The sequence below is a fragment of the Pterocles gutturalis genome, unplaced genomic scaffold (assembly GCF_000699245.1).
Source record: "Pterocles gutturalis isolate BGI_N339 unplaced genomic scaffold, ASM69924v1 scaffold31805, whole genome shotgun sequence".
Lineage (NCBI taxonomy): Eukaryota > Metazoa > Chordata > Aves > Pterocliformes > Pteroclidae > Pterocles > Pterocles gutturalis.
In genome coordinates this window covers 22,478-46,452 of record NW_010144645.1, presented here as the reverse complement: position 1 = coordinate 46,452, position 23,975 = coordinate 22,478, and the positions used below count along the sequence as shown (strand labels likewise).

Sequence of the window (23,975 nt, the reverse complement as noted above, 5' to 3'; positions counted from 1 at the left end):
CTCAGAGAGCCACTGAAACTCAGACTCACTGGGAGGTAGGTAAGTGTGCTTGGAAAAATCAGTGTATATTTGCCTTGTTTTTTACACTCCCTTACATTTCCATGATGGGCCACTGCTAAAGAGGGCATACAGGACAAGTGAAATGCTTGATCTGACCAACTATAGCCTTTCTTAAATTAAGCTTAACAAATGTTTCTGTTAAAACTGCTGCCAATTGGCAAGCATGCTTCAATTTGCAGGTAGCTTCAGAGATGGAGAACTGGCTTTGGTTTTTTTGTGTGTTTGTTTTAATTTGACTTTATCTGAAATTAACATCTCCATTGGGATGAATGGGATAGCATTTCGAGATCTTTGTTGTTATTGTTACATGAAAGTATGGTACTTTCACGGCTAATTATATTTTAATTTACTCACAGCACGTATTAATATATTTTTTTCTACATTTAATCACATATCAACTGTTGCCTAGTATTTTATTCCTATACTTTCTTTTTAAAACATCTTGAATAAGAGTTGCATTGTAGAGTTCAGTGTTTATTGGCAGAAAGCTAAGTTGGACTACACAATTTTTAAGAAAACCAATATGCAGTATGTTTTATTAATGACCTGGATGACAGGGGAGGCATAGGTGACACTAAGCAAGGAAGTGTGCAAGCACACTGGAGGACAGGACTGGCTGTCAAAATGTTGTTGCTGTATTCAAGAAAATGCTTGAATAAAACAGGGTGCAGTTGAATAGGGACAAGAACAAGTAGAAATAAACAGAAATATTTAACTGTACAAATCCCTGATGTGGCATTATTGACTAGCTAAAAGTGCTGCACAGAAGAATTTCATGTGATTTGATGGATTAGAAACTACCCAAGAATTAATGCCATCCAAGCAAAAAAATCAGGAGGAATGTAAGGATTACTTACATGGGTCATAGTCTGGAAGCCAAGGCGGGGAGCAGTTGGTTGTTCTGTGTGTTAGTGAGGTCTCATGTGAGGAGAGAGGCCTAGGAATCAGTGTCATGATCAAGGTGGATATGAAGCAAGAGAAAAAGTCTAGAGATCAGTGGGAATGGTCAAAAGTCTCATTACTCACAAGCTGAAATAAAATTAATTGTGACTGTTATCGTATACTTTCTCAGGTTTTTGTTTGTAGAGTATAACATCTTCAAATTAATTAAAAGCTGTTCTAAGACAACTGTTTAGGATTCATCACTTAATCCTGTTACTTTGTGCCCTGGTATCTATAATACGTAGAGGGATCTGAGTTCCTAACTTTCTCTGTTAGCTTGCTTCATGTGTGTTTTTTTTTTATTTACACCCTTTTCTCCTCTGGCATGTGACTCTAGTCTGTCATGCTGTTGTCCTTTTTGTTGTCTTCTGTAAGTCATCCAACTTTGCTTATACTTTCTATATCAATGCCAAACTGTGTGTCTAATTGTGTGGTTCCTGGTCTTCTCTAAAGTTAATGAAACACAAAAAGCTGTGGTTTGAGCTATGACAGTGAAAACTATGTTGATTTAGTTAGAATGGAGATTTTTCTTGGCCCCTCTTTCCACAGAACTCAATACACAAATGCATCCAAACCTATTAAAAATTATTTAGTCTTTATTTGTATGAAATTTCTTTGGAAAATACATTACAATAAGTAAGTTGTTACATATTTTATATGGTCTAACCCCTAGTAATTATGTTCTCAGAAGTGTGGATTTCTCGAATTGAATGCTGTTTCCCCTTGAGATCTTGTAAAATCTGTTTTATGGTAGATTGCTTATTTAAGACACTAAATACTGTAATTTGAAATGCAGCTTAAAATGTCCTTTGTTGGCTGTTTTTCTTTTTTATTTGCGTTACATAGGTCTTCAGTAACATTTATTGACAATGACACTGCTAGATTAACTGTGCCGTGTTCAGAGCATATAATTGTCTAAAATTTAATTTTGTTGCCTTTTTGTTTCAGTGATACATGTTTTCCCTGAACTTGCAAGGGGATATTCAGGGGTTTCCTAGTTCATTTATCTAATGTAGCTGTTAAAGTACTAACTCCTGAGAAAGAAAAATACACACATCTTTTGACCATCTCCTTATTATTTATGCTTGCAATCTTCTGACTAGAATGAAATGCACTGTTCCTAGTCACTCTGAACCATTAGTTTACCAAAATACATTAAAATTGTACTGGCATTTTCTGTTGCTGCTTTTGCATACTAATAGTGTGCTTGCCTTTGTTCACTACTGTGCATCAAGCTGAAGTTTTCATTGAGATTTTTGAGTATTTCACGAAGAGTCCTAAGGATAGGGCTTTCCAGGAAGTCTGATGGATTTTGGTGTCCATCTCTAATTTGAAATTCAAATTTCAAATTAAATAGTAACTGAAGCTCCCTTAAACTCCTTTGAAACTCTCAGCCTGGATCTTTTTATGAAGATATGCATGGTACAAGGTTCTGAATTAACTGGATGCTGAAGACTTCCTGAGCATTCCTACACTTTTGTTTCTGGGCTATTTTTTTAATCTACATGGAATCTTTGGTTTTTACCAGGAAACTAATGGTGAAGTACTTTGTCAAAAAGTCAAGTATACTCTGCCAACTTGTTCTCTTTCATGTGCTATTTAGCTTACACAGTCAATGGAATCTAAAAGCCATGTAAAAATTTGGTCAGCAAAAAGGGATATGTGTTGGATTATGTGGGGGGGAGAGGTGTTATCTAAATAAGTTTATTTAATTTAGCATAGCATGGTTCCTTTCCATTCTCATATTTTTTTAAATGTAATTTTTCCAAATTTATATCAATGCCCATGACTTTTTTTAGTATTGTTCATGGCTTTAAAATTGTTCTGTTTCAACATAGGGAGTGATGTTGCTTGGTAGTTTGTCAACTCTGTAATTTAAAATCCCTCCAGCATGTCTGGATATATTTCTAAACATGCACGGTGATTTAACATTTCCTTTATTGTTCAGCTGTAGCAATGCAACTCAATATTACAAACTTAAGGAATCAATTTTACAATTGCCTCCACATTTCTGTCACCTGGACATTCAAGGTATTGGGATTTGCCTTTGTAATATCACTTCAAGGTGAGAAACACAAGTCTCAAGAGCACAAGGTGAGGAAGAGAGGGGAATATTTCAGAACTTTCTTAACTTTGCTACTACATAAACTATTCTATGACTGACTTCAATGGGACTAAAATTAGACCAGTGTAAATGCTTCTGAAGAATTTCACCCTGAAGGCTTCTCTTCAAGGGGAAATTACTGTAAGACAGCTGAGGTGTACATTTTAAATCACATTAGCTGCTCAGCTCTAACTCCCCGTTGTGAATAATCTTAAGAGTGTGAGGAGGTTGCTCTACTTGGAGAGCATGTAATCAACTGAAAATTCAAACTCCATCTCACTTTCTTATGGCATCACTGTCCAAGGTATGTTTGTTCCAGCCTCACAGGAAAATGTGGAAACTGAACACAGATTCGTTCAGTTTCCACTCCAATCACAACCATGATACCATGCTTACCACGTTTGCTTTCCTACATAACTGCACTATAACAGAATTTAAATTTTCCTAAGGTTTGATATGTTGTAACAAATCTAAGTCCTTCTGTGCTTGAACACCTGTTTATGTTTCCAGTGAATACACATCTATCTGTTCGTAATATTTTATATTCTACATTTATCAACATCAGCTGCATTGCTCGTAAACCCAAATAATTTAAATTCCTGAACCTGAATACATTATTTTCTATGACTGCCCGTTCTTTATTTCTCTTTGTGCTGTATATGTGAGTGTATTTGAACAAATATAGAACCTAACTCTGGTCATTAAAATTATTAATAACATGGTTTTGCCTAGAGATGATAAATTTTTTGCTGTTTGTAACTTCCATTGCTTTCTCCACTCCTTTCCTCTTTCACTACCAGCTTTGTGGTGCTTTTAGAATAAGTCGGTTACATGTTATAATTTAAAATACTTCACATTCAATTTCTCTTGTATACTTAAGAACACAGCAGATCCACAATGGTTTATAAAATAGATTGGACTTCATTATTTGTTTCTCCTGCTACTTTCAGATTTCACTGAAATTTCATCTCTGAAACATTCTCAGGCTGTGATTGACAATTAGTCATATTTAAAATATGTTAGCAGAAATAGCTTAATTTTTTGAATGTTTTTGACATGCTACTCTGTAATTTCTGATTTGATTTTGGTAAGATCCATAGTATAGGAGTTGAGATTCTCACACTCAATAATTGAACCTCCTGTTTCTCACACACTGACACTTCAGTATCGCTTGATTGTAACATCTTGATTCTGATCTCAAAAATTTGCTCTGAACTGTTTGCTATCTGTAAACTCAGAGTAAGTGCCTTTTCTTTTGGCTATAATTCCCTTCAAGGCATCATAGGTGTGACAGTTTTCCAAGTACATCCATGTCAGACTTTCCCCCTTGGACAGAAAGATTCTGGAAGAAATCTAACCTGCTCTTAATATTAGTGTTGTTTTTGCTTGAAATGTGTTTAAATTGATAGATGTAGTAAAGAATAAGTAGGACATGAGTGTGAAAATGTTTTTCCTAAGAAATGTCAAACTACAAATCTAAGATGAAAATTCAGCATTAAGAATGTAAAACAATATATACCATTTATAGCTTCTAGAAGAAATATTGTTCTCTCTTGAGAGGAAAAGCTATTACCATTGCTTTAAAACAGAGCTGTTGTCAATAACCAGTAGTTTACACTGCTTACTTGCCTTCCCTTTTTTAGTATGCTATAAACAGAAATAACTATTCCATGTTTTATAGTTACAAATTAAATTTAAAATCCAGAGTTATTTTCCCCTGTGGGCACATATTTAAGGTAAGAGGACTGAACATTCATAATCAGAATGCAGAAAAAATTCTTTACTACCACAAAATTAAACATGATGTTGCTTTAAATAGAAATATACACTTTTCACTAACTGAACAGGGGGGAAATAGTATTATGAGTATGCTTTGCAAACCACTTTATGTATCAATGATCAAACAGTGAGATATTAAAAGCTGAGAGCAGGAGGATGGACAGGTTGTGATAAGTAATTCTGTGATTTCAGCAGATTTTTCCCTAACTAAATTTCACATTAATCTTTCCAAATTACTGCATGTTTTTGATTTTTTTTTAAAAAAAGTTCTTCCAAAATGGTGCAAGATTTGGACAGGTGTCATCAGCTGCAAATAGGTAGTCTGCAAATGTTTGCCAGAGAATTATTACACATACTTGAGTATATTTCTTCTGTCTTGCTGTGTTGGAAAATGGTTGTATTCATGTCTGAGAACAAGTGACATTCAGTGGAGTTCTCAGGCATCCTAGACATACAAAAGCTTCAGATGCTTTTTAAAGATTACACCACACCACTATTTACACAGGGAATTAAGATCCTCTAGTCTTACATTCAGCAATATTCCATTTTATTAATGGAGTAAAGTACTATTCACTGTGAGTAATGGCAGCAGAATGTCTTTCTGATTTTGTATGCTTTTAGGCAGTCTGATTTGAAAGTGTTGGTTTGGTGTTTCACTTTCTGTTTTTTCTATGAATCCCACTGGACTTGCAAATTAACTGGTATTTAAGTGTTGACATTTATTCTTCAAAAGGTTTAATGTAACTGCTAAGCTACTGATGAAAGATGTCAGAGCAAACCTGCTGAAAATACTTCTGTTAACACTCAACAAAAACTCAGACTGCATTGAAAATGGAAAAAATGATGTACTCAGAGGTAGAATGTACAGTGAGATAATTTTTTTTTTAAATTGCACCATGCATAGAGGCATATGAGGCAAGAGAAACAAGGAACAAAATGCACAAGACTTATGTTTCAAGTCATCACATACAAGCATCTACATCCTTGCTTTATAAAACAGTGCTTTAATGGCAATGGAGAACAGGTACAAGAGAAATGAGGCCTGATCTTCAATTTTTCTTTTTTTCCTAAGGAAAAATTAAATTGACTACAACAGTATGGAATGTGTAGGTTGTAAACTATACAGTAAGAAAAAAAAAATTGTGGCTAGACAGTGGCAATAGTGGATTACAAAAATCTGTCACCTCCTCCTACAGAAAGTAAATGTCTTTTACCAGACTGGAACTGAAATAACAAAATTTTGTACTTTTTTTTTTTTTTTTTGTCTCTTTGTAGTGTTTTCATTGACTTTATTTGGGAGGGAAGGAGAGTGAGACGGAGGGGGAGAATGCAAGATTATTGGAGTACCTTTTGGCTTTATGCCATGTTACAATATTAATCCTTGGGGAAATGTCCAGTTCTTGCAATCTAAGATCAGCCTGCTGTCATACTGTATCTTTTTGAGTAGCTGAAATTAGGAGGTTTACAATGAGTTAAAATATATGTGCTGTATAGCCTACACTGTTAAGAGAATAGCTCTGAACATTCCAAAACTTTATTGCTCTAATTAATATGCAGTCAATAATGAAAATGTACCAGAGCCTCTCCCTACCTCTGCCTCTTTCTCCTCTGTTACAGGAGTTTCTAGCACCATGCCAACTACCAGCATACTGATAACACCATTCAGACTTAAGGAGTAAAATGTTAGAAGGTCATTATAAGATATCTAGGTGCAACAGATGTTTTCCAAATTGATACTACAATTTCAAATAAAAAAGTACTAATTATAGGTTTTATCAAAGCCAACAAACACAATATTTGAATCTGGGAGGGAATCTTACCATGCTCTGATTCAGTCTCTGACCACGTCTGTTGTGGTTCATCCTAGTCAGAGTTTCTAATGTGACAAACCCTTACCGTTTGTCACAAGTCTCACAGATTTGAAGTATTAAAGGCCAGATCCTGAATGTATGTGATGGCTCCTAAATGCAATTTTACCTTAAAGACCTAGGTGAAAATTGACAGACAGAGCTTAAAGGCTCCAAAGAATTGCTGTAGGCACTCTCAGCCATCAAAGAGGCCTTCTGAGCAGTTGTAACTATTTTGAAGTGAAGCAGCATTAAATGAATAGTGCGGAAGGCTTATTTGGGTACAAAGTACTGAGCTATGGGAGAGAAGTGATGCTGTATGGCAGGGAACATGTTCCACTTGAATTCACCATGCTATTTGATGCAGTGGTACTGCAGGTTTTTTTTCTCCCTGGCTTTTCAGGTTTAGAGCACAACCACAGAGAGTGTTAAGCTTGTAGAAGCAGAGACTATTTTTGCACAGGGAAGTTGTCATAATAACTGGATGGACTGGGAGGGGAGAGGAGAAGGTGTTGCTTTGTTTTCCACTGAAGTTTAAGACATTTTGACATATCTTTGTATATCTTTAGTATTTTGTCTTCAGTTGGACTACTGACATGCCTACAGGTTCAGACTGTAGATTAAAGTTTGAAAAAAATGTGACTGCAGAGAAGCTTTTCTAAGTCTTGTCTTTCCTAACTAAGAAGTGCACAAGACAGTCAGATAGGTCTCCTACTGAATCTCAGAAATCCCGGAGATAAGCATAAGAAGTGTTTGATATTAGCCATCCACTCTCAGACTTTTCAGAGTGGTAAGTATTCTTTTACTGTATTTTAACATATTACTTCAGCAGTGGCAACAGGTCTGATAAGGAGCAAAGAATCTGATTTCTGCTTTTCCGTGATATCCAGAAAATAAACAATCTTTTATGTACCCTCTGTTTTCAGACTGCCATCTTTGACTCTCTGTTTTACCCAAGGAGCAGTGCCATTTTCTGTGTTGTACTCTTGTTAGTAGTTATGTGAAAATGTGTCTCCTCAATTGTTCCCATTCCTGTATCTCTGCAGCTGCCTGCTGGGTTGAACATGCACATAACTTGGTAACGGATATGTATTGAGGACATTAATTGAGTTTTTATTCAAGAAAAGTATTTTATATTTTTTTATTTTCTAGTGTGGTTGCCTGTTCTGTGTTATGGTATTATATTTACATTCTCTGTTAGCAAGGATTTGCTTACCAGGGTAAGACAGTTTTTTGCCTTTTTTCTACTTCCTGTAGTAATCAGTTTTAAGAATTGCTAAGCCATTACTTTCTGTGGTCTCTGGCTTCAAGCTCTGCATGTTTATTTACTTTGAGGAAAGGTAGACTATGAGGTGCTTTTCGTATAATATTGGGTTCTTTGATTCACAAAGTCTCTCAGCATACCTAAATTCAATGTGATCTTGGTATGTTTCTTGGTTTTGCAAATCCTATTATTTCATCAAACTTTCATACTCACTCAGGCCTTTCATCTCTGACCATTATCTTGATCTTGTCTCTTATCAGGGCCTATTCCAGTACCCATAGTTTCAAAATTAGATTTTCAGCCTTAAATCAATTGTCTATGTGACTTACATTTTCAGCTTCTTTGTATTCCCTCACATCTCTCCAGCAGGTCCATGTCCTTATATTGGGGGGGTCCCAAAGCTGGATGCAGTACTCCAGGTGGGGCCTCATGAGAGCAGAGTAGAGGAGAATCACCTCCTTCAACCTGCTGCTCATGCTTCTTTTGATAGCTTTCTGGGCTGCAAGAACACATTGCTGGCTCGTATAAGTACTCATATAAGTACTTCTTAAACTTTGTTCAGTCATCCTTTACAAGGCCAGATTATTTCAACTCTGATGGGCCTTTCAGCTGCTTTGTTTTATTGTGGGTGAATTCTCAGCTCACATTAAACCTGTGCTTCTCAGTATATTCCTAAGCCAAGAAGTTGTCTCCTCCTCTCGGTGTCTGAGTTTGATATAAGAAGGTCTCCAATCTGCCGATTGTTGGATAGTAGGATTTACTACCAAGAGAATTATCAGAGTATTTTATGCCTTGTGTAATGGGGATATACAGCAATTACACAGCAGTTCTTTTTCAGTGAGCATCATATAACTACTTCTCAAACACTAATGCCAGAGACTCAGAAAAGTTCTCAAAAGAGGTATTATAAATGGGGGGTGAGATACCGAGCTTGGCTCAGCAGACTTGGCTGAAGTGCTGAACTGTGAGAGAGCACTCAAGGTGGGGATGAAGGAGCCTCCTTGCCTGTAAGACTTCTTCATGGCTTCTCTCCCTGGTCAGCTGTTCACATGTCACTCCTGGCTGTCTTAGGTAACTCCCAATGCAGCTTTGTGTTGAGTGTTCACATCCTGCATTGGGACAATACTGAAAACATAAGCTACAATATTGACAAGTTCTGCCCAGAAAAACTCTGCTGTGAGCCAAAGTCTGCCCTTTTTGGAGTCCTTGAAATGTAATGCTTCAGAATCCCCACCGGTTCAGATTCACAGGGGTCTATGGGTTTTGTTTGTTTTTTCTTTTTTAATGCCAGGAAGCTGTGCTCTTTACAAGAGAGCATAATAAGTTCTAGGGTCACCTATTTGACATGGATCTCCTGTAGGAATTTGTCATTTTGTACAACAGAGAACTAACCTGTCCTCATCCCTACCAAATGCTTCTGTTGTCGTCTCTGACCCTCTAAGGAATCTCTTCCTTTGAAAGACAGGTCTCATAAATCCTCTGCAGCAAATTCTAATTTTAATTCCTAAACATCAGTATTAAGTTGTTCTTTGTGATAATGAGTGTGGGCAAATTAATAATACTCAATTAATTATACCAGAAGGAGAGTGGTTGATGTTTTGCTTTAGTAAGATCTATAAACATAAACACAACAGCTAGTTATCAGCCGCACATAGTTACACCTTGCACCTTTACAATTACAGTTATTGCTTAATTGGCTGAAGACCTGGCATAGCATCAATTTGTATTAGTCCTGATGTATAAATAACAATTAGATATGTAAGTTTAATTCAAAAAAACTATAATATGATTCCATTTGAAATATGCCAATGTGACATGTAGCGTATCCAGACACATACAATTGTCCTTGTCATCTGTATTAATCCTACTACTATCTATGCTTTACATCTTAATAGGAACAGATTTTTTTTTTTCATGTCTCTTTAGAGGTAAGCTTAGAATGTGCCTGGCTTTGTGGACTCAACATATTAAGGGCCTTTATGAAATTATAATTCAATAACTTTTATATGGGTGGTTTGAGTATGATATTTTCCAAAGAGACCATAAAGTATAAATGTGCAGGCTACAGCTGTAGAAGGCTGATTTAGCTCAGAAATATATTAGTGTATTTATACTCTATATACTACTGTATATAAAGTACTGCTATATAATTGCAGTCATATTATCATCTGGCAATTTTCTATCCTGAGTTATCAGAAAAAGGCATTAGAAAATATAATGCTAGCCTTAGGGAAGCTAACTTTTTTCAAAACTCCTATCTGCTAATATCACCTGCCAGTGATTTAATGTGTTTATAGTTTATGCTAACCTTTCTTAGCCTTCCTTTTAATCCATTGTAGTCTGTGTACCTGGTAGTAGGGAAGCCTGCAGGCAGTTGCTGTTACTTTGCAGCTCGTATCTTTACTCAATAAATAGCTATTTTCTTGTTTATTCCTTTTTTTATTCCTGAAAGGTAGTAACTGTTGGTTGTTATAAAACTCTGATCTCATTAGAAAAGGTTCATCCAAATAAATTCACTGCTGATATTAGGACTTTAAAATGTTAATGTCTTTGTCTTTCTTTGGGATTATGTTTTTATGCTGATGCTTAAAGACACACCTTTAGACTCATTCATTTCCAGAAGAGTTGTTATGACAGCAAAACAGCATTTTGAGACGGTCTGTGGGATTGTATTTTTTTAGATATTGTCTCATTTAAGAACTCTTAGTACATCTTCCTATTAAAAATATGTCAATAGTTTGAGCAAAATGAAAGTGAACAAAATTCTGACGTGCATGCAAGAATGTTAACATTCACTGTCAGCAATATGAACTGCTGCAATGTTTGATACTGAGATCTGTGGTCCTTTTTGTACTTTCTCAGTCCTCTGCTCCTCATATAACCAGAGACCAATGGAGCTCAATTTGGAGCTTTGTTACAAAACTCCAGTGTCATATTTTACTCACACTCAACCCTTCTTTCTTTCTCCAGTTTGCATCAGACATTTTTAGGATTGCAGGTGGGAGGTATTCTTCATGTCCAGTCTTTGTATATTCATGGAAACTGACTAAGCTCTCCTAACAGATGTTGCTAAAGCCCAGTAATGACATCATGGGAATGTTACTGAGTTACTACACTTAATCTGGTAACAGAGTGTAGAGTAAATGTGTGGCAGAATAGTTTCATGCCCTAACTGAAGATGAAGGGTTATAATGTGCTGGGGTAACTGTCCTTTCATACATAGTCTTTAGGTTAATGGAACAGTTAATTTGGGATTCTTCTGAATCAAATCTCACTGAAACTTTTATGACACAACTCTAAACATATTAAATTGCACCTATTTCTATTTGATCTAATTCTAACATAAATCTAAAGTAATTGCACTGCTTGTAATAAAATTAAGGTCTACTCAAAATCGTTTCTGTGTAGGAAACTTTTTCAAAATTTTCAATATTTTTCACACTCGGAAATGTGATCTCATTGTCTCCTGAACTCAGTCCAGGCATATCTGACCTGTGTGGATAGAAGAAGCTGAATTTTGTTTCCTTTCAGATCATACCAATCAGGATACTTTTTTGCTTAATGATTGGACATGTCCCAGGTATTTTTAGATGTACATTATTTCACAAACAATTCTATAAAGCAGAATTAAGGTGTTATGAAGAGGACTTTTGATGGTTGTATTACTTCTAACACTTCATGCTTAGAATTAATAGAATTAGTCATTGTTTTATTGGATTTCAATAAAATTATATTGGATTGTATTAAGCAATGTATCCCATATGCACTGGATTATTCATTTACCTGTTTTTTCAAAAATATATAAGCTATACTTAGAGCAGATTTGCATTTATTATGCTGTGTAACTAGCTCTACTTTTACCAAAGGAAAAAAAAAGCCTAATTTCAGATATTTGAAAACTTTTAGAATTGTATTGTTGTTGTTATTTAGAAATATTTATTACATAAAGCCAGTCTGTGTATGGATACTTTACACTGGCATAACTGTTATCTTTCTTTTAAAAAATTCCTGAAACAGTTCACGTTTTATGATCTTTGGTCATGAATACAGTTAGGCTGCTAAAGCTTTTTTATATTGTCAGCGTTAGAGATGTTCTTAATTATATAGAGATAATTGAGCTGTTACAAATTTGTGTGCCAGTAAGTCTTAAAATGGTTGAATTGTACTCTTCTCAGTGGCTGGTCTTTGTGTTGGGATGAGTTAGTGTCCAATAAGAATAAAATGGAAAAGCATTACACTTTTTAAATCCAAATGTATTTTTAAAAATCAGGACAAAAATTGGTGCTTTGTTATTCTTGTTCTGACCACCTCCCCTTCTTGTAGTTTTCAGTAATGAATAAGAGTATTTCTGCATAAGTACCTTGAGACAACAAAATCCTGAGTTTGTACTTTGTTTCAATTTGGGGGAGGGGGAAGCAAATGGGAGGAAACTGCCATATTCTACAAAATACTCAAACCTTATGCTGAAGCATTGAGGAATCTCTTTGCTTTTCAGTTCAGCCTGTAACCTAAGCCTAAGTTACAATAAGAGATGTGAGTGGCTGCCCTAAAATGGCACAAAGTTGGAACTGGAAGGGGAATTGGAAGCCCAGGGGTTTTTATTCGTGGTTGGACTATAAACCTGTTACATGACCTTGAGCAGATCATGTTAACGCTGACTTTTCAAAGCATTTGCACTCCTGAACTGGATCTATAGGTTGGTCAGTTGCAATTTCTTGTAGGGTGAGAATGGTGCTTTAATAGGGTGCAGCCAGTCCGTTAACACAAACTGTTGTGAAATTTTCCAATGAAAAGCATTACAGGCAGTGGAAAGTATTACTATAAATTAATAATATTATAAATTAACAATAATAATATAGTTAGGTTTACCCTGAAGCAAGATAAATCTTAAGCTGCTTAGAAGTTCTTTTTTACAATACAGTGCAGCAGTTAAGGGTCTTTAGAACATTTCTGCAATATTAAAATTATTTTTCAGCCAGCATATTAGCTTCTTCAATCTAGTCTAAGGTTTTAAAAAAGTAAACCAAACAAAAACGCAAGGTATTATTTACTTAATTAGTCCTCTCTGCAGCATGAATTTATTTCTGAATTTAATTTCTGCTTAATAAGTATCATATGTGTTGATGTACCTTATGTTAGTAAGCAGCACCGACACTACCAAATAATAGGAAAAGAAAAAAAACAAACAACAGGTAATGAGGCACTATAATTCTGATCATGTATCACGGGGTTAATTTCTCAGGAATACTGTGAGATTCAAAGAGTGGGCCATGCAGCAATGTAAAATATATTGTTTTCATTACAAAAAGCAGTTCATGCATTTAATTGCATAAAGACAGAAAAGCAACACAAAATTATTCAAATAACATTCCAATTATATTTGATAAATCATCTTTAAAACCTTTACATTTATGTAGCAATTATAACCACAGGATCTATCATCTTAGAGCTTCATCAAAATCAATCAAATATCTTAGGCTGAAGATAGAATGTTTTTCTGATGGAACTGCTCCCAAAGGCAATTTTGATCTATTTAGACCCCAGTTTTACAGCACATTCTGAATTTGATTATTCCCGGTAGTATTTCCTGGGTAAGATTTTGATCTAGCAATGATTCTAAGAAATTTTCTCTGTATAGAACAACCAATTAAATTCAAACTGGTCAAAGTAACACAATTGTTTTCAAAAATGCTACTAATACTTTAGCCCATAGAAAGTTTGTTACTTGCTTTCTAGGTGTGTTTTGTAGAGAACTGCTGATTTCAGACAGTAAATTAAACAGACTCTCAATCACATCACATGTGAACCTGAGAATATTTTGGAAGACCAATCTTTCCTTAGTTCTAAGTATTAATTTCTCATTCAGCTTCCAGGCTTCTTTGAGTGACAGTATTTGCACCTGACTCTTATGTGCATGAAACTAGGTATCTATCAGTTAATTACAGATAAAACAATATTAGTGTCTTGGGCTTTTTAAAATAAAATTTAAAAGTAAATTTGAGCATTTTTTCACCTGCCACCAGATCTGGGAACACACCTCTCTCTATACTACTGCAGACTCCCCAGTCTGAAATACTTTTGTACCTTTTTTCACACTTGTTTTAGCTTATTTCAGATAAATTCCCACTTTCTTCTCTCTTCTTCTATTTTTTAAGTTATTAACCTTGTTAGCCTAGAGAATACTTCTTCTCAAAAGCTCTAAAAGTAATTTTCTTTCTGGTTAAATAAAGTTGCCTAAAATATCTGTCAAGAATCAGTTCATAAAAATGTTTCAAGATGGGATCATTCCAGAATTTAATTTAGATAATGAACTATATGTGTCCACCTTGCTATTTGCAATGCATTTCTTGCTTGGCAGACATTCAGGCTGATCTTGCCTCAGTTTCAAAGTGCTTGTAATCTAATGTATACAGGTGTATACGCATTATAATGTATAATAAGCTGTGTGTATCAGCACAAAAAGGATAAATTGAAAAAAAATTGTAAGGTGTTTACAAAAACAATTCCTCAGTCTTCCTGAAAGTATTTTAATTTAAAAATGAAGATTAATAGAATGTAAATTAACACTGGGGTTTCAGAACAGGTTAAAAGAAAGACTAAACTGCTCCCTGCTCCCTTGAGCCTCCTCCCAAGTCCCAGCCTACTGGCATCACAGCTCTGGAAAGCAACTGTAATGCCATATATTCCTACTTCAAAGAAGAGAGAAAGTGTAGAGAGGAAGTGTTTTCAAAACCATTTTATGCATAGTTCTGTCCTTATTCAGAATGGACTGTTTAGGAACCTTGTGAATCACCAAAAATGTGGCTTGAAATTATTAAAGCAGAGTCACTGCCTACAAACATGCTTAACATTTGAAGGCTGGTATTTCAGGTGTCACCTGGGGTGTGATGCCTCAGATTGCACAGTCAGTGTTTTAGGAGAGTTTTTCAAAACCAACATTAGCTGCCATTACAGCAGAATGCATTTCAATTCCTCAGCAGCATTAAATAACACGTTTACTGTTTCGTAAACTTGCCATCCAAAAGAGTAGTCATTCTGAAAAACGTAACTACAAATGGTTTTGGTATAAACATATCTGTTCTTCCATCCTCTAAGTGCCATACAAATGACTACATTCCCTGCTCTTGAGAACTTTAAACAGAACTTCATGTGAAGTTATTAGTAAAAAAACTTGTGACCTTTAAAATGAAGCTTCCTTTCAGGATTGTAAAGGAGGACACTGTTTTCTCCAGTCTCTGATTACAATGCCAGTTCATACTTGGACCTTCCAATATCTAATAAGTGTTTGCTCACACACTTTACCTGGTTGAAGCTGTGCTCTTTTTGAGGGAGCAGTCACCCTTTAGGTCTTACTTGGACATAAAAGGGCAAATTTAGAGCTAATAACTCACTATTTGTGAGTTTAGAGCTCATTCAGGCTAACGAGAGTCATTCCTAGATATCCCAGAAGCTGGACTAGGTTTTAATAAGATTTAGAAGATTGATTTGATGAATCTGCTGCATTGCATAGATTGTTATTATCAAGAATGTTCTTATGTTAAATGTTTAAGCCTGTAAAGTAAGCCTCTAAATAAACAATTTTAAAATAGAAATACTGAGTGCTCCTCAGAGCAAATGGGAATTGGCAGTGTTTTCTAAGTTTGTTTCTAAGAGCTGAAGTACTGTGACCAATATATTCAGAAAAAGAAAGAGACTAAGTGACAGTGGAACTGAAGAAGGAGCTAAAGTTGGATTTCTGAAACTACTTTAGAATATGAACCGTAATTGAAATAGATTCCAAAAACAGTTACTATGAAAAATGACTGCCCCTTCACTGTATGAAATAGCTTGTTTCCACACTGTACATTGAAAACAAAACAAGTTAAGGATATAGACACATCCTGCAAATCTTAAAATGTTATAATTGCTCAGAAATAGGATGAAGTCAAGAATCCTCTCTATGAGGATTTGTCCTGTAAGATTTTCAGACAGGCAATCCAAGCATAGTGATTCCAGTTGCATAAGGTGTTGCACTGATCTGAATTTTTTATCATTGCTATTATGATAGCAGATATGTTAGCAATCTGTTTCAAATAATATATACAAGAGTTACCCAAGAGATTTCAAATGTTAGCAACACAGTTACAGTGATATTTTCTTTGACTTGCACATGCACATGTACATACCTGCAGACCTAAAGCTTTTTTCAAATATTCACTACTTCCTTAAAATGATCATATGCTATGTGGATTAAGAAAAATAAGATATCTTGCTCCAACCAGACATGCTTCCCTGCAAAAGCTCTTAGGTGCCCAAAAGGCATCTAGGTATCTCTTATGTGCAGCTCTGGAGGAACTGAAGAATATTATTTTCCCAACACTTAAGTTACTGTACTTCACAATACTTGGATAGTTGCAAAGAATCTACCCTGTATCTTTTTTTTTTTCTGCACTGGCCCAACTCGGACACTTCACTTGCTTTGCCACACTATTAGTTTTCTGCTCTAAAGGGCAATGATTCCAAAATTTTGCCTCTATCTGTGCTTTGTTTTCTGTGTCTAAGTAAAAATAACCTTTTTCGTATGACCCATAGCTTCCACAGCTCCCTGGAAACCAAATGGATGAACCATCATCCAGTGCTATTATTTAGATTAAGATATACTATTCTAGTAGGGAATTTGTGGAAAAGCAATGACATTCAAAAATGCTTTGAAATTATTATTATAATATTTGGTATGGAATATATGGAAGAGAACTAGGAAAATCAAATCAAGCAGATAATGATCAGCAATTTTAAATCAGGTCAGCAATTCTAATGTCCTGCTTAGAGGAAATAGTCCAGTGATAGGACAAGGGGCAATGGGTGCAAGCTGGAACATAGGAGGTTCCACTTGAATATGAGAAAAAACCTCTTCACGGTGAGGGTGACAGAGCACTGGAACAGGCTGCCCAGAGAGGTTGTGGAGTCTCCTTCTCTGGAGACATTCAAAGCCCGCCTGGATGTGTTCCTGTGTGATCTGATCTAGGTGTTCCTGCTCCGGCAGGGGGATTGGACTAGATCTTTCGAGGTCCCTTCCAGTCTCTAACATTCTGTGATTCTGTTATTCTGTGAAATAAAAGCTATTGAAGGGTTAGTATCCATCATTGGTCGCTTATGGGTAAGGAAAAAAACACGGATTTTTTGTTCTTCTGAAATAAAGCCAGGGAAAACAAATAACTTCAGTATAAATTTTCTGTTATGATCACAGATTAGGTTTGTGAATTGAAATGTGAGTTGAATTTCCAGCTGGTGATGGGCTTAGAAATACTGATTTGTCTTATTTTGTTTTGTAGATGCTTCAGAAACTTGCTGTGTGTTTACCACTGGTTTTGCCAACCAACTCAAGAGGCTCTTTCATTAGTCGATCATAACATCATCTTGAACTAATTATTTCCTCTCCACATGGCCTTCCTCTTAGTGTCAGCTTATCTTCTGCTGACTCATGCTCAGGGTGCTCCTGTTGAGAATGAGGCACTGTTAGAAACACTGAAGTCACAAGTAGGATTATTCAGCAATAAAAGTGAACACTATTCAGCACAGGTGAGACCTCCTGGCACAAGCCGACAAATACCTCAGACAATCATCATAGGAGTTCGTAAAGGAGGAACACGGGCATTGCTAGAAATGTTGGATATTCATCCTAATATTGTGGTAGCAGCAACAGAAGTCCACTTCTTTGACTGGGATGAAAATTATGTGAAAGGAGTAGACTGGTATAGAAGTCTGATGCCATTTTCTTATGGAAATCAAATTACAATTGAGAAAACACCAGGCTATTTTACATCATCACAGGCTCCAGAAAGAATACATGACATGAATAGCTCCATTAAACTGCTGCTCATTCTAAGAGATCCCACTGAGAGAGTTATATCTGACTACACCCAAGTATATTACAATAGACTAGAAAGCCACAAGCCTGTTCAGCTTTTTGAAGATATTGTTATTAAGAACGGAGCACTTAATACCAAATACAAAGCTATTCAGAGAAGTCTATATGATGTTCATATGGAAAAGTGGCTTAAGCATTTCAGTTTGGATCAGATTCACATAGTGGATGGCAATACTTTAATCAAGGACCCTCTTCCTGAGTTACAAAAAGTTGAAAGATTTCTAAATCTTCCTTCCCGAATTATGTCTTCTAACTTTTATTTTAACCAAACCAAGGGATTCTACTGCATTAGAAGTGATGGAAGGGAGAGATGTTTACATGAATCCAAGGGACGCCCCCATCCTCTTGTTAACAGCACTGTTTTAGAGCAACTGTATTCTTATTTCAGAGAGCACAATGCAAAATTTTACAGAATGGTTAATCATTCCTTTGACTGGCATTAATGCATTTGGAATAAATGTTTCTTAAAAAGGGCCTGAAACAAACTCCGTTCAACATAACTTTCTAAACTGTAGAGATTCGTATTATGAGAATTTAACATACTGGTTATGTGCTTCATTGGAATAGCACATCTGTTAACTCATTGAAATGGTACCCTTTCTGTTGGGAAAAATAAGTTTCACATATTTGTGTGATTATTGTGTCATATTCTGATTTTTTTCTCTCATCTTGCAAATACATTAACTTCAGCAGACTTATTTCAGAGATGTATCTGTTACAAGATTTGTGCTGTTTTGGAAAAATTACTACTTCTAACAGTTTAAAAAAATGTAAATATTTGAAATGGTATTATTCTAACTGTTCTGTATTTTTTGTTGTTAATATTTTTATATTATGGTAGTGGCACTGATTTCCAGAATTTTTCATATAGTAAGTTAAATTGTATATTAAAACAGGGGCACACATAGTGGCCCAAATGAATGAGTCATCCTCTGTTAATACGCTGAAGTTCTTAATCAATTAACAATAAAAACAATCTCTTTTGCCTATGATTTTGAATAGGTGAACTAGAAGGTACCTGTCTGTACATCACTAGTGTTAAACCACACTCTTATTATCTTGGGTTTGCAAAAAAACCTCCAAACAAAAGTAACAATATGACCTGTTTGATGAAGCTTTAAGTGAGAGTTCTGAATGTAAAGAAATTAAAATATCCCAGGCAACCACAATTTACACTATTATTCTATACAGTTAAAAAAAGCAAAAAAAAAAAAAAAATATTAGCAACTGTACAAATGTTTGATTATATAAATTAGATCACTTTGCTCTTGAATGGAAAAGCTTTTCTTTAGTACTACCATATTAATTGTCTGTATTCTGTGACTAGTTATTCTGTTGCTCTCCTGACTTTAATTTACATATCTCCATGACACACTGATTCTCTTTTTTTTCTTTTTTTTAAAAAAAAAAAAAAAAAAGCTTGCCCTCCAAAGAATGGAGTATTTTTATTTTGTCATTTCTAACGCAGGGCATGGGATGTTCTCAAATCTAAATTAACGTCTTATTATAATGTATATCTCAGATACAGTGTTCAATATGCTACGTATGACATACTCAGATTATATATAAAAATGTACCCACTTATACCCCTGCATTAGGAATTTTTTTTATTTTTAATATTTTTTTTTGTTCAACAGTGTTGTGCTGCTCTGTTTTCCTTTTTCGTGCAAACATTTTCTTGTATATCAATACCAAAGAAGAAAACCAACTAGAAATGTTAAACATGGTGCCAGATAGAACTACAGATGCAGATGTGCTTGTTTGAAGCTGTACCTTGCAATACAGAAATGCTGGTGCACCCCCAGTGGAAGCATTCATTAGGTACATTCCTCTTGAAGCTTCCAGGACACTGGTAAGCTGTACTTGTGAGGGTCCACTCAGAGCATTGCAGCATCAAACTCCACCTATCCCTGGTGAGGATCCTGAATCTGTGTCCTGTCCAAGCCACTGTGCAGCCTATGGGAGTTCCTAATGTGGGATTCAGTCTTCCACTTCACAAGCTAAAAGGTATGTATTGCGGCATTAACTTCTAGGCTTCTAATACTTTATGAGGGGACTACTTAGATGTTAGGCAGACAGCAGCATTCCACTGAAGCTGGTCAGAATCAGACCCAGACAGATTATGTGAAAATAGCCTACATCAAATATTCCTTCAATAAATGAAAAATGTTAAAAATAATTTGATAAATCTTATTCGTTATCTCTTCTGCTACTTCTATGTGTATATATGACAGAAATATATATTTTTGTCATTAGTATAGAATCAACCTCTGAAATTATCTTTCTGAAGTATGATTATTTACTACATCTCTGATTTCTACAGGTGGCCCAACTTGTTATTTACTTCTTTCACCTTTTCTGAGATTGTGGCTTCTTAATCATTAATATAGATCAGATCTGGGCACTACTGAGAAGTACAAAGTTGATCTGAATCCCGTGTGGGAATATGAATGCATTTCTTTCAAATTAACCAAAGAATAGGATGTTTATGCTGGCCTTATACCATCTTTACAAGGACATTGGATAGGCAAACTGTAATAATTACAGTTGTATAGTCTTAACACCATCTTCTTTGTTATTTGTCAAGTAAAAAGTTAACCCAGAAAAATTCTGTACTCTGAATCAGCAGGGTGATTTTATATTGGACCAGCACTTTGTATTTTGCAGGCACAACATTTTTATCTGATAACAGAAGCCCAAAATCCAGATTCCCTATAGTGTTTAACATAACCTGGTTTTTTCTGACCAATGCAATATCAGTGATGAACAAAACTCATTCCAGTCCACTAATTTCAGAAATGCAGTATTGAAGGCAGCAACGTAGCAGCAGTTTATATCATAGATTGTAGTTTTTCCTTCAGCATTGCCTCCTTTTTCTTACACATTCCAAAAATTTCTATATTATTCTTGTTTTGCTTCTTTTCAATGATGACTCAATTTAATTGTGTTGAGTAAGGTTGTTTTCTTTTTTCTTTTTTTTATTTTTTTTGCAAAAAGCTGATTTAGAAACAATGTATACTTTAACAAAGGTTTTGGGTAATTGCCAGTAATTGCAGAGTTCACATGTCTATAAGTCACATTCAATTTCACTGACTTCCAAAAAAAAAAAAATTCTAATGTCTTTCTGTATTTGTGCTTGCAGGTATCAAGTTTACAGCTAATCTTTAAATGAGTTGAATGCAGCAACACCAGTTGGCAGAAGCTGTATGTGTCTTTGAAAATGCAGGTCCCTTTCTGGAATTTATGTTTCAAGGAGAGCTGATCTGTATGGATTAGTGCTGTGTATATCTACTTGATTTGTTAGCACCCTTCATTCCTGCTTTTTTTTAGCATTTTTGGGAAGGACAGAGTTGATGGAAGGAATTAAATTATCAGGTTAGAGTTTACTAATACCGGAAGAAATATGTTATTCATTGTGGAATTTGGGTGAGGGGTTAGTTTTGGTTTGGTTTTAGACAAATCAAGATTCTCATCTGAAGTTTTGTTTTGGTAAATGGTCTACAAAGATTCAACTTACCCTCTGCATAACAGAATTCAATAAATATAATAGACTGTAATTTAACATTACAAACTGTTTCAATCAGTTTCTCATTTTGTGGTCTGAAAAATATTATGTCATGCAGTCCTGACCTTCTCCATTCTTACTGTCTTCAAAAGATAACAGTCCTTCCATCATCCTCAGGAGGGGATCTGATCAACTTCACAGAAGATCCACCAAGCTATACTTTAGTAATACTGAAATAAAAAGTACTAATTTTTTGGCACTTGGGATGAAAAACTAGTCAAATTTTGGAAAGAACTGGAGGCTCACAATCAGTTTAAAGATGTTATGAGCAAGACAAGTTCTCAATTTGAGAAATTACAAATATCTCTTACGAATTTCCACAATTTATGGCAAACCATAAACTATTCTCCCAATTGGTCATCAAAGGACTTTCATCTCATTATCTCTCAAGAAGTGTTTGCAGAAATAAATTTAATGTGGGAAAGTTGCTTAAAGAGATCATGCATTTTTTTTCAAAGGTTGTTGGGAGCAACTGAAACAGATGATATAGTCACATGTGTGAGACTACTGCAGAATTTATTATTTGAGCAGTTCTTTGATGTTGTTTTGCGTTCCACAAATATTAAACCTTCACTTTAAATACTGTTCCCTTCCTTTTTTAGTTAAAATGACATAGTTGTTTTGATCTAATATCACTGAGAATTAGCAATATCAAGCAAGTGCAGCTGTAACTGGATCAGTTGAGCCTTTCCCACAGTAAGCAGTACATTCACACTCAATACCTAGAGGAGTCTCATATTAGTTTTTGTTTTGTTTTGTTTTATACAGGCTATATGTATTACCTATAGTATACAAAGAAAAAGCATTGAGAAAATTAAGAGCTAGGTTTTTGAGCCAAAAACGTCCTCATACTTAACTAATGGGAAGAAAACAGAGAGAGGTTCCTCTCTTGAACTCACCCCCATTATTTTACGAGGAAGAAGGTTGGATTTTTGCATTGTGTCCGCTGTATCTATCTGCGCAAAGGCCTTGGGCTGACTTCTGGTCTTTTCTTGCACAGCTTAGCCTTGATAGAGCACTTACAGTTCCTCCTAAAGAATACCTGTTAAAGCAGAGACGTTTTTGGAATATCCACAGGCAGTATTGTGGAGAACTTTACAGAGGGTGTACGTTTAGTGCACATCATCATATGCTGCTACACATCAACTCCTGCAGTATCCTTTTGATACAAAACCAATAAATAGTCCTATACAACATGTCAAAGAGATACTAAATTGACAGCCATAGGGGAGCACATCTACATATAGAGTTTTCAGTCTTTGTGCACATTTCAAGAGTGCATCAAGAAGAAATTTTAAAAATGGGTTGCTTCCCACAACTGCTTATTGTCAATTCAGATGCTTTCATGAGTTGGACAAAAAATTGAATATTGTCATAATCCCTATAATTTCTTGTTCAATCTATGGGGTCAAAACTAAAAATAAGGGTTATTACTTTGTTTTATAGGAGCACAGTTTTTTAAAAAATAATAAAAATAAGAAAGAGAGACATACCCCCTCAATACCTTGATTCATGGTAAGAGCAGCACAATAACAATACTCACAATAACATTTCCTTGCAGAGAAAGGAACATTTAATTTAAATAAAGATTATGCTCCTGTAGATTATTATTTTCTATTCTTGTGGATTTGATCCTTCGTTTGTTCCTTAAAAAAGCTTGAACTTTATCATAGAAATGAACAGACACATTGAAATTTAAATCAGTAATAATTTGGCTAGTACGTTGATCATTACCAGCAGTTAATGGTCAGTATTTAGTTACTGGCCAAATAACTTCCACTTCAATTACTTCAAGTTTCAATGTGACTTACTAAATTGTTTTGCTATTTTATAGAACAAATTAAAAAGTTACAACCAACAGTGGATGAAAAGACTCTATAGTATCATTCTGTGATTATAGAGGAATTGCCATGACTTTAAGGTTAATTAAAAGTGACATGAGCTTACCACAATTCCTGAAAAATTATTGGAATCCAGGATACTAACAGAACTGCAAAGGATAAATTAGTACTTGAAGTTGAATGTGCTACTTAGGGAAAATACAACAGATTCAAACCAGACTGACATAAAGCATACTTTCCTGGTAAAATAGATGTGATGTAAAATGTACAGTTACTTATGTATTAGCCCATGTAAAAGTACTATGAAGTCTACTTTCTGACAGAAATGGTCTTACACTTGTTATGTTGTATGTTCTTTTAGTTCCATTACAAAAACTTCCCAGTAAGTGTTTAAAGGAAAACATCTTAGTGTAAACTCTTTACCAGTGGTACAGTTTTTCTCTCAAAGGACATTTCTCTGGTTTTGCATTGTTTCCTCTGAGACAAAAAGGTGGTTTGAGTCACACTGCAATAAAAATGGAGAGTTATACCAGAATTAAGACTATTACTTCAGTTTATTACAGTTCTCAGTGAAGAACATTCTTACACGGGAACTGATAATAGTTTAACAATCTGTATTTTCTCACTCTTTATTAGATAACACAACTACATTATAGTTTTTCTTAT

At 35.1% G+C, this 23,975-nt stretch overlaps 1 protein-coding gene across 1 annotated transcript; it reads left to right on the top strand.

The window, feature by feature from the left end:
- The first annotated feature begins 17,311 nt into the window (after positions 1–17,311).
- On the top strand, positions 17,312–18,346 carry LOC104460401 (heparan sulfate glucosamine 3-O-sulfotransferase 1-like). The gene has a single exon (XM_010085164.1). It carries the CDS (start codon positions 17,417–17,419, stop codon positions 18,344–18,346), a length of 930 nt encoding a protein of 309 aa, XP_010083466.1. The 5' UTR covers positions 17,312–17,416.
- Positions 18,347–23,975: the final 5,629 nt, after the last annotated feature.

Coding starts and splice junctions, on each gene's coding strand:
- LOC104460401 (XM_010085164.1), top strand. CDS start 17,417: ATGGCCTTCCTCTTAGTGTCAGCTTATCTTCTGCTGACTCATGCTCAG.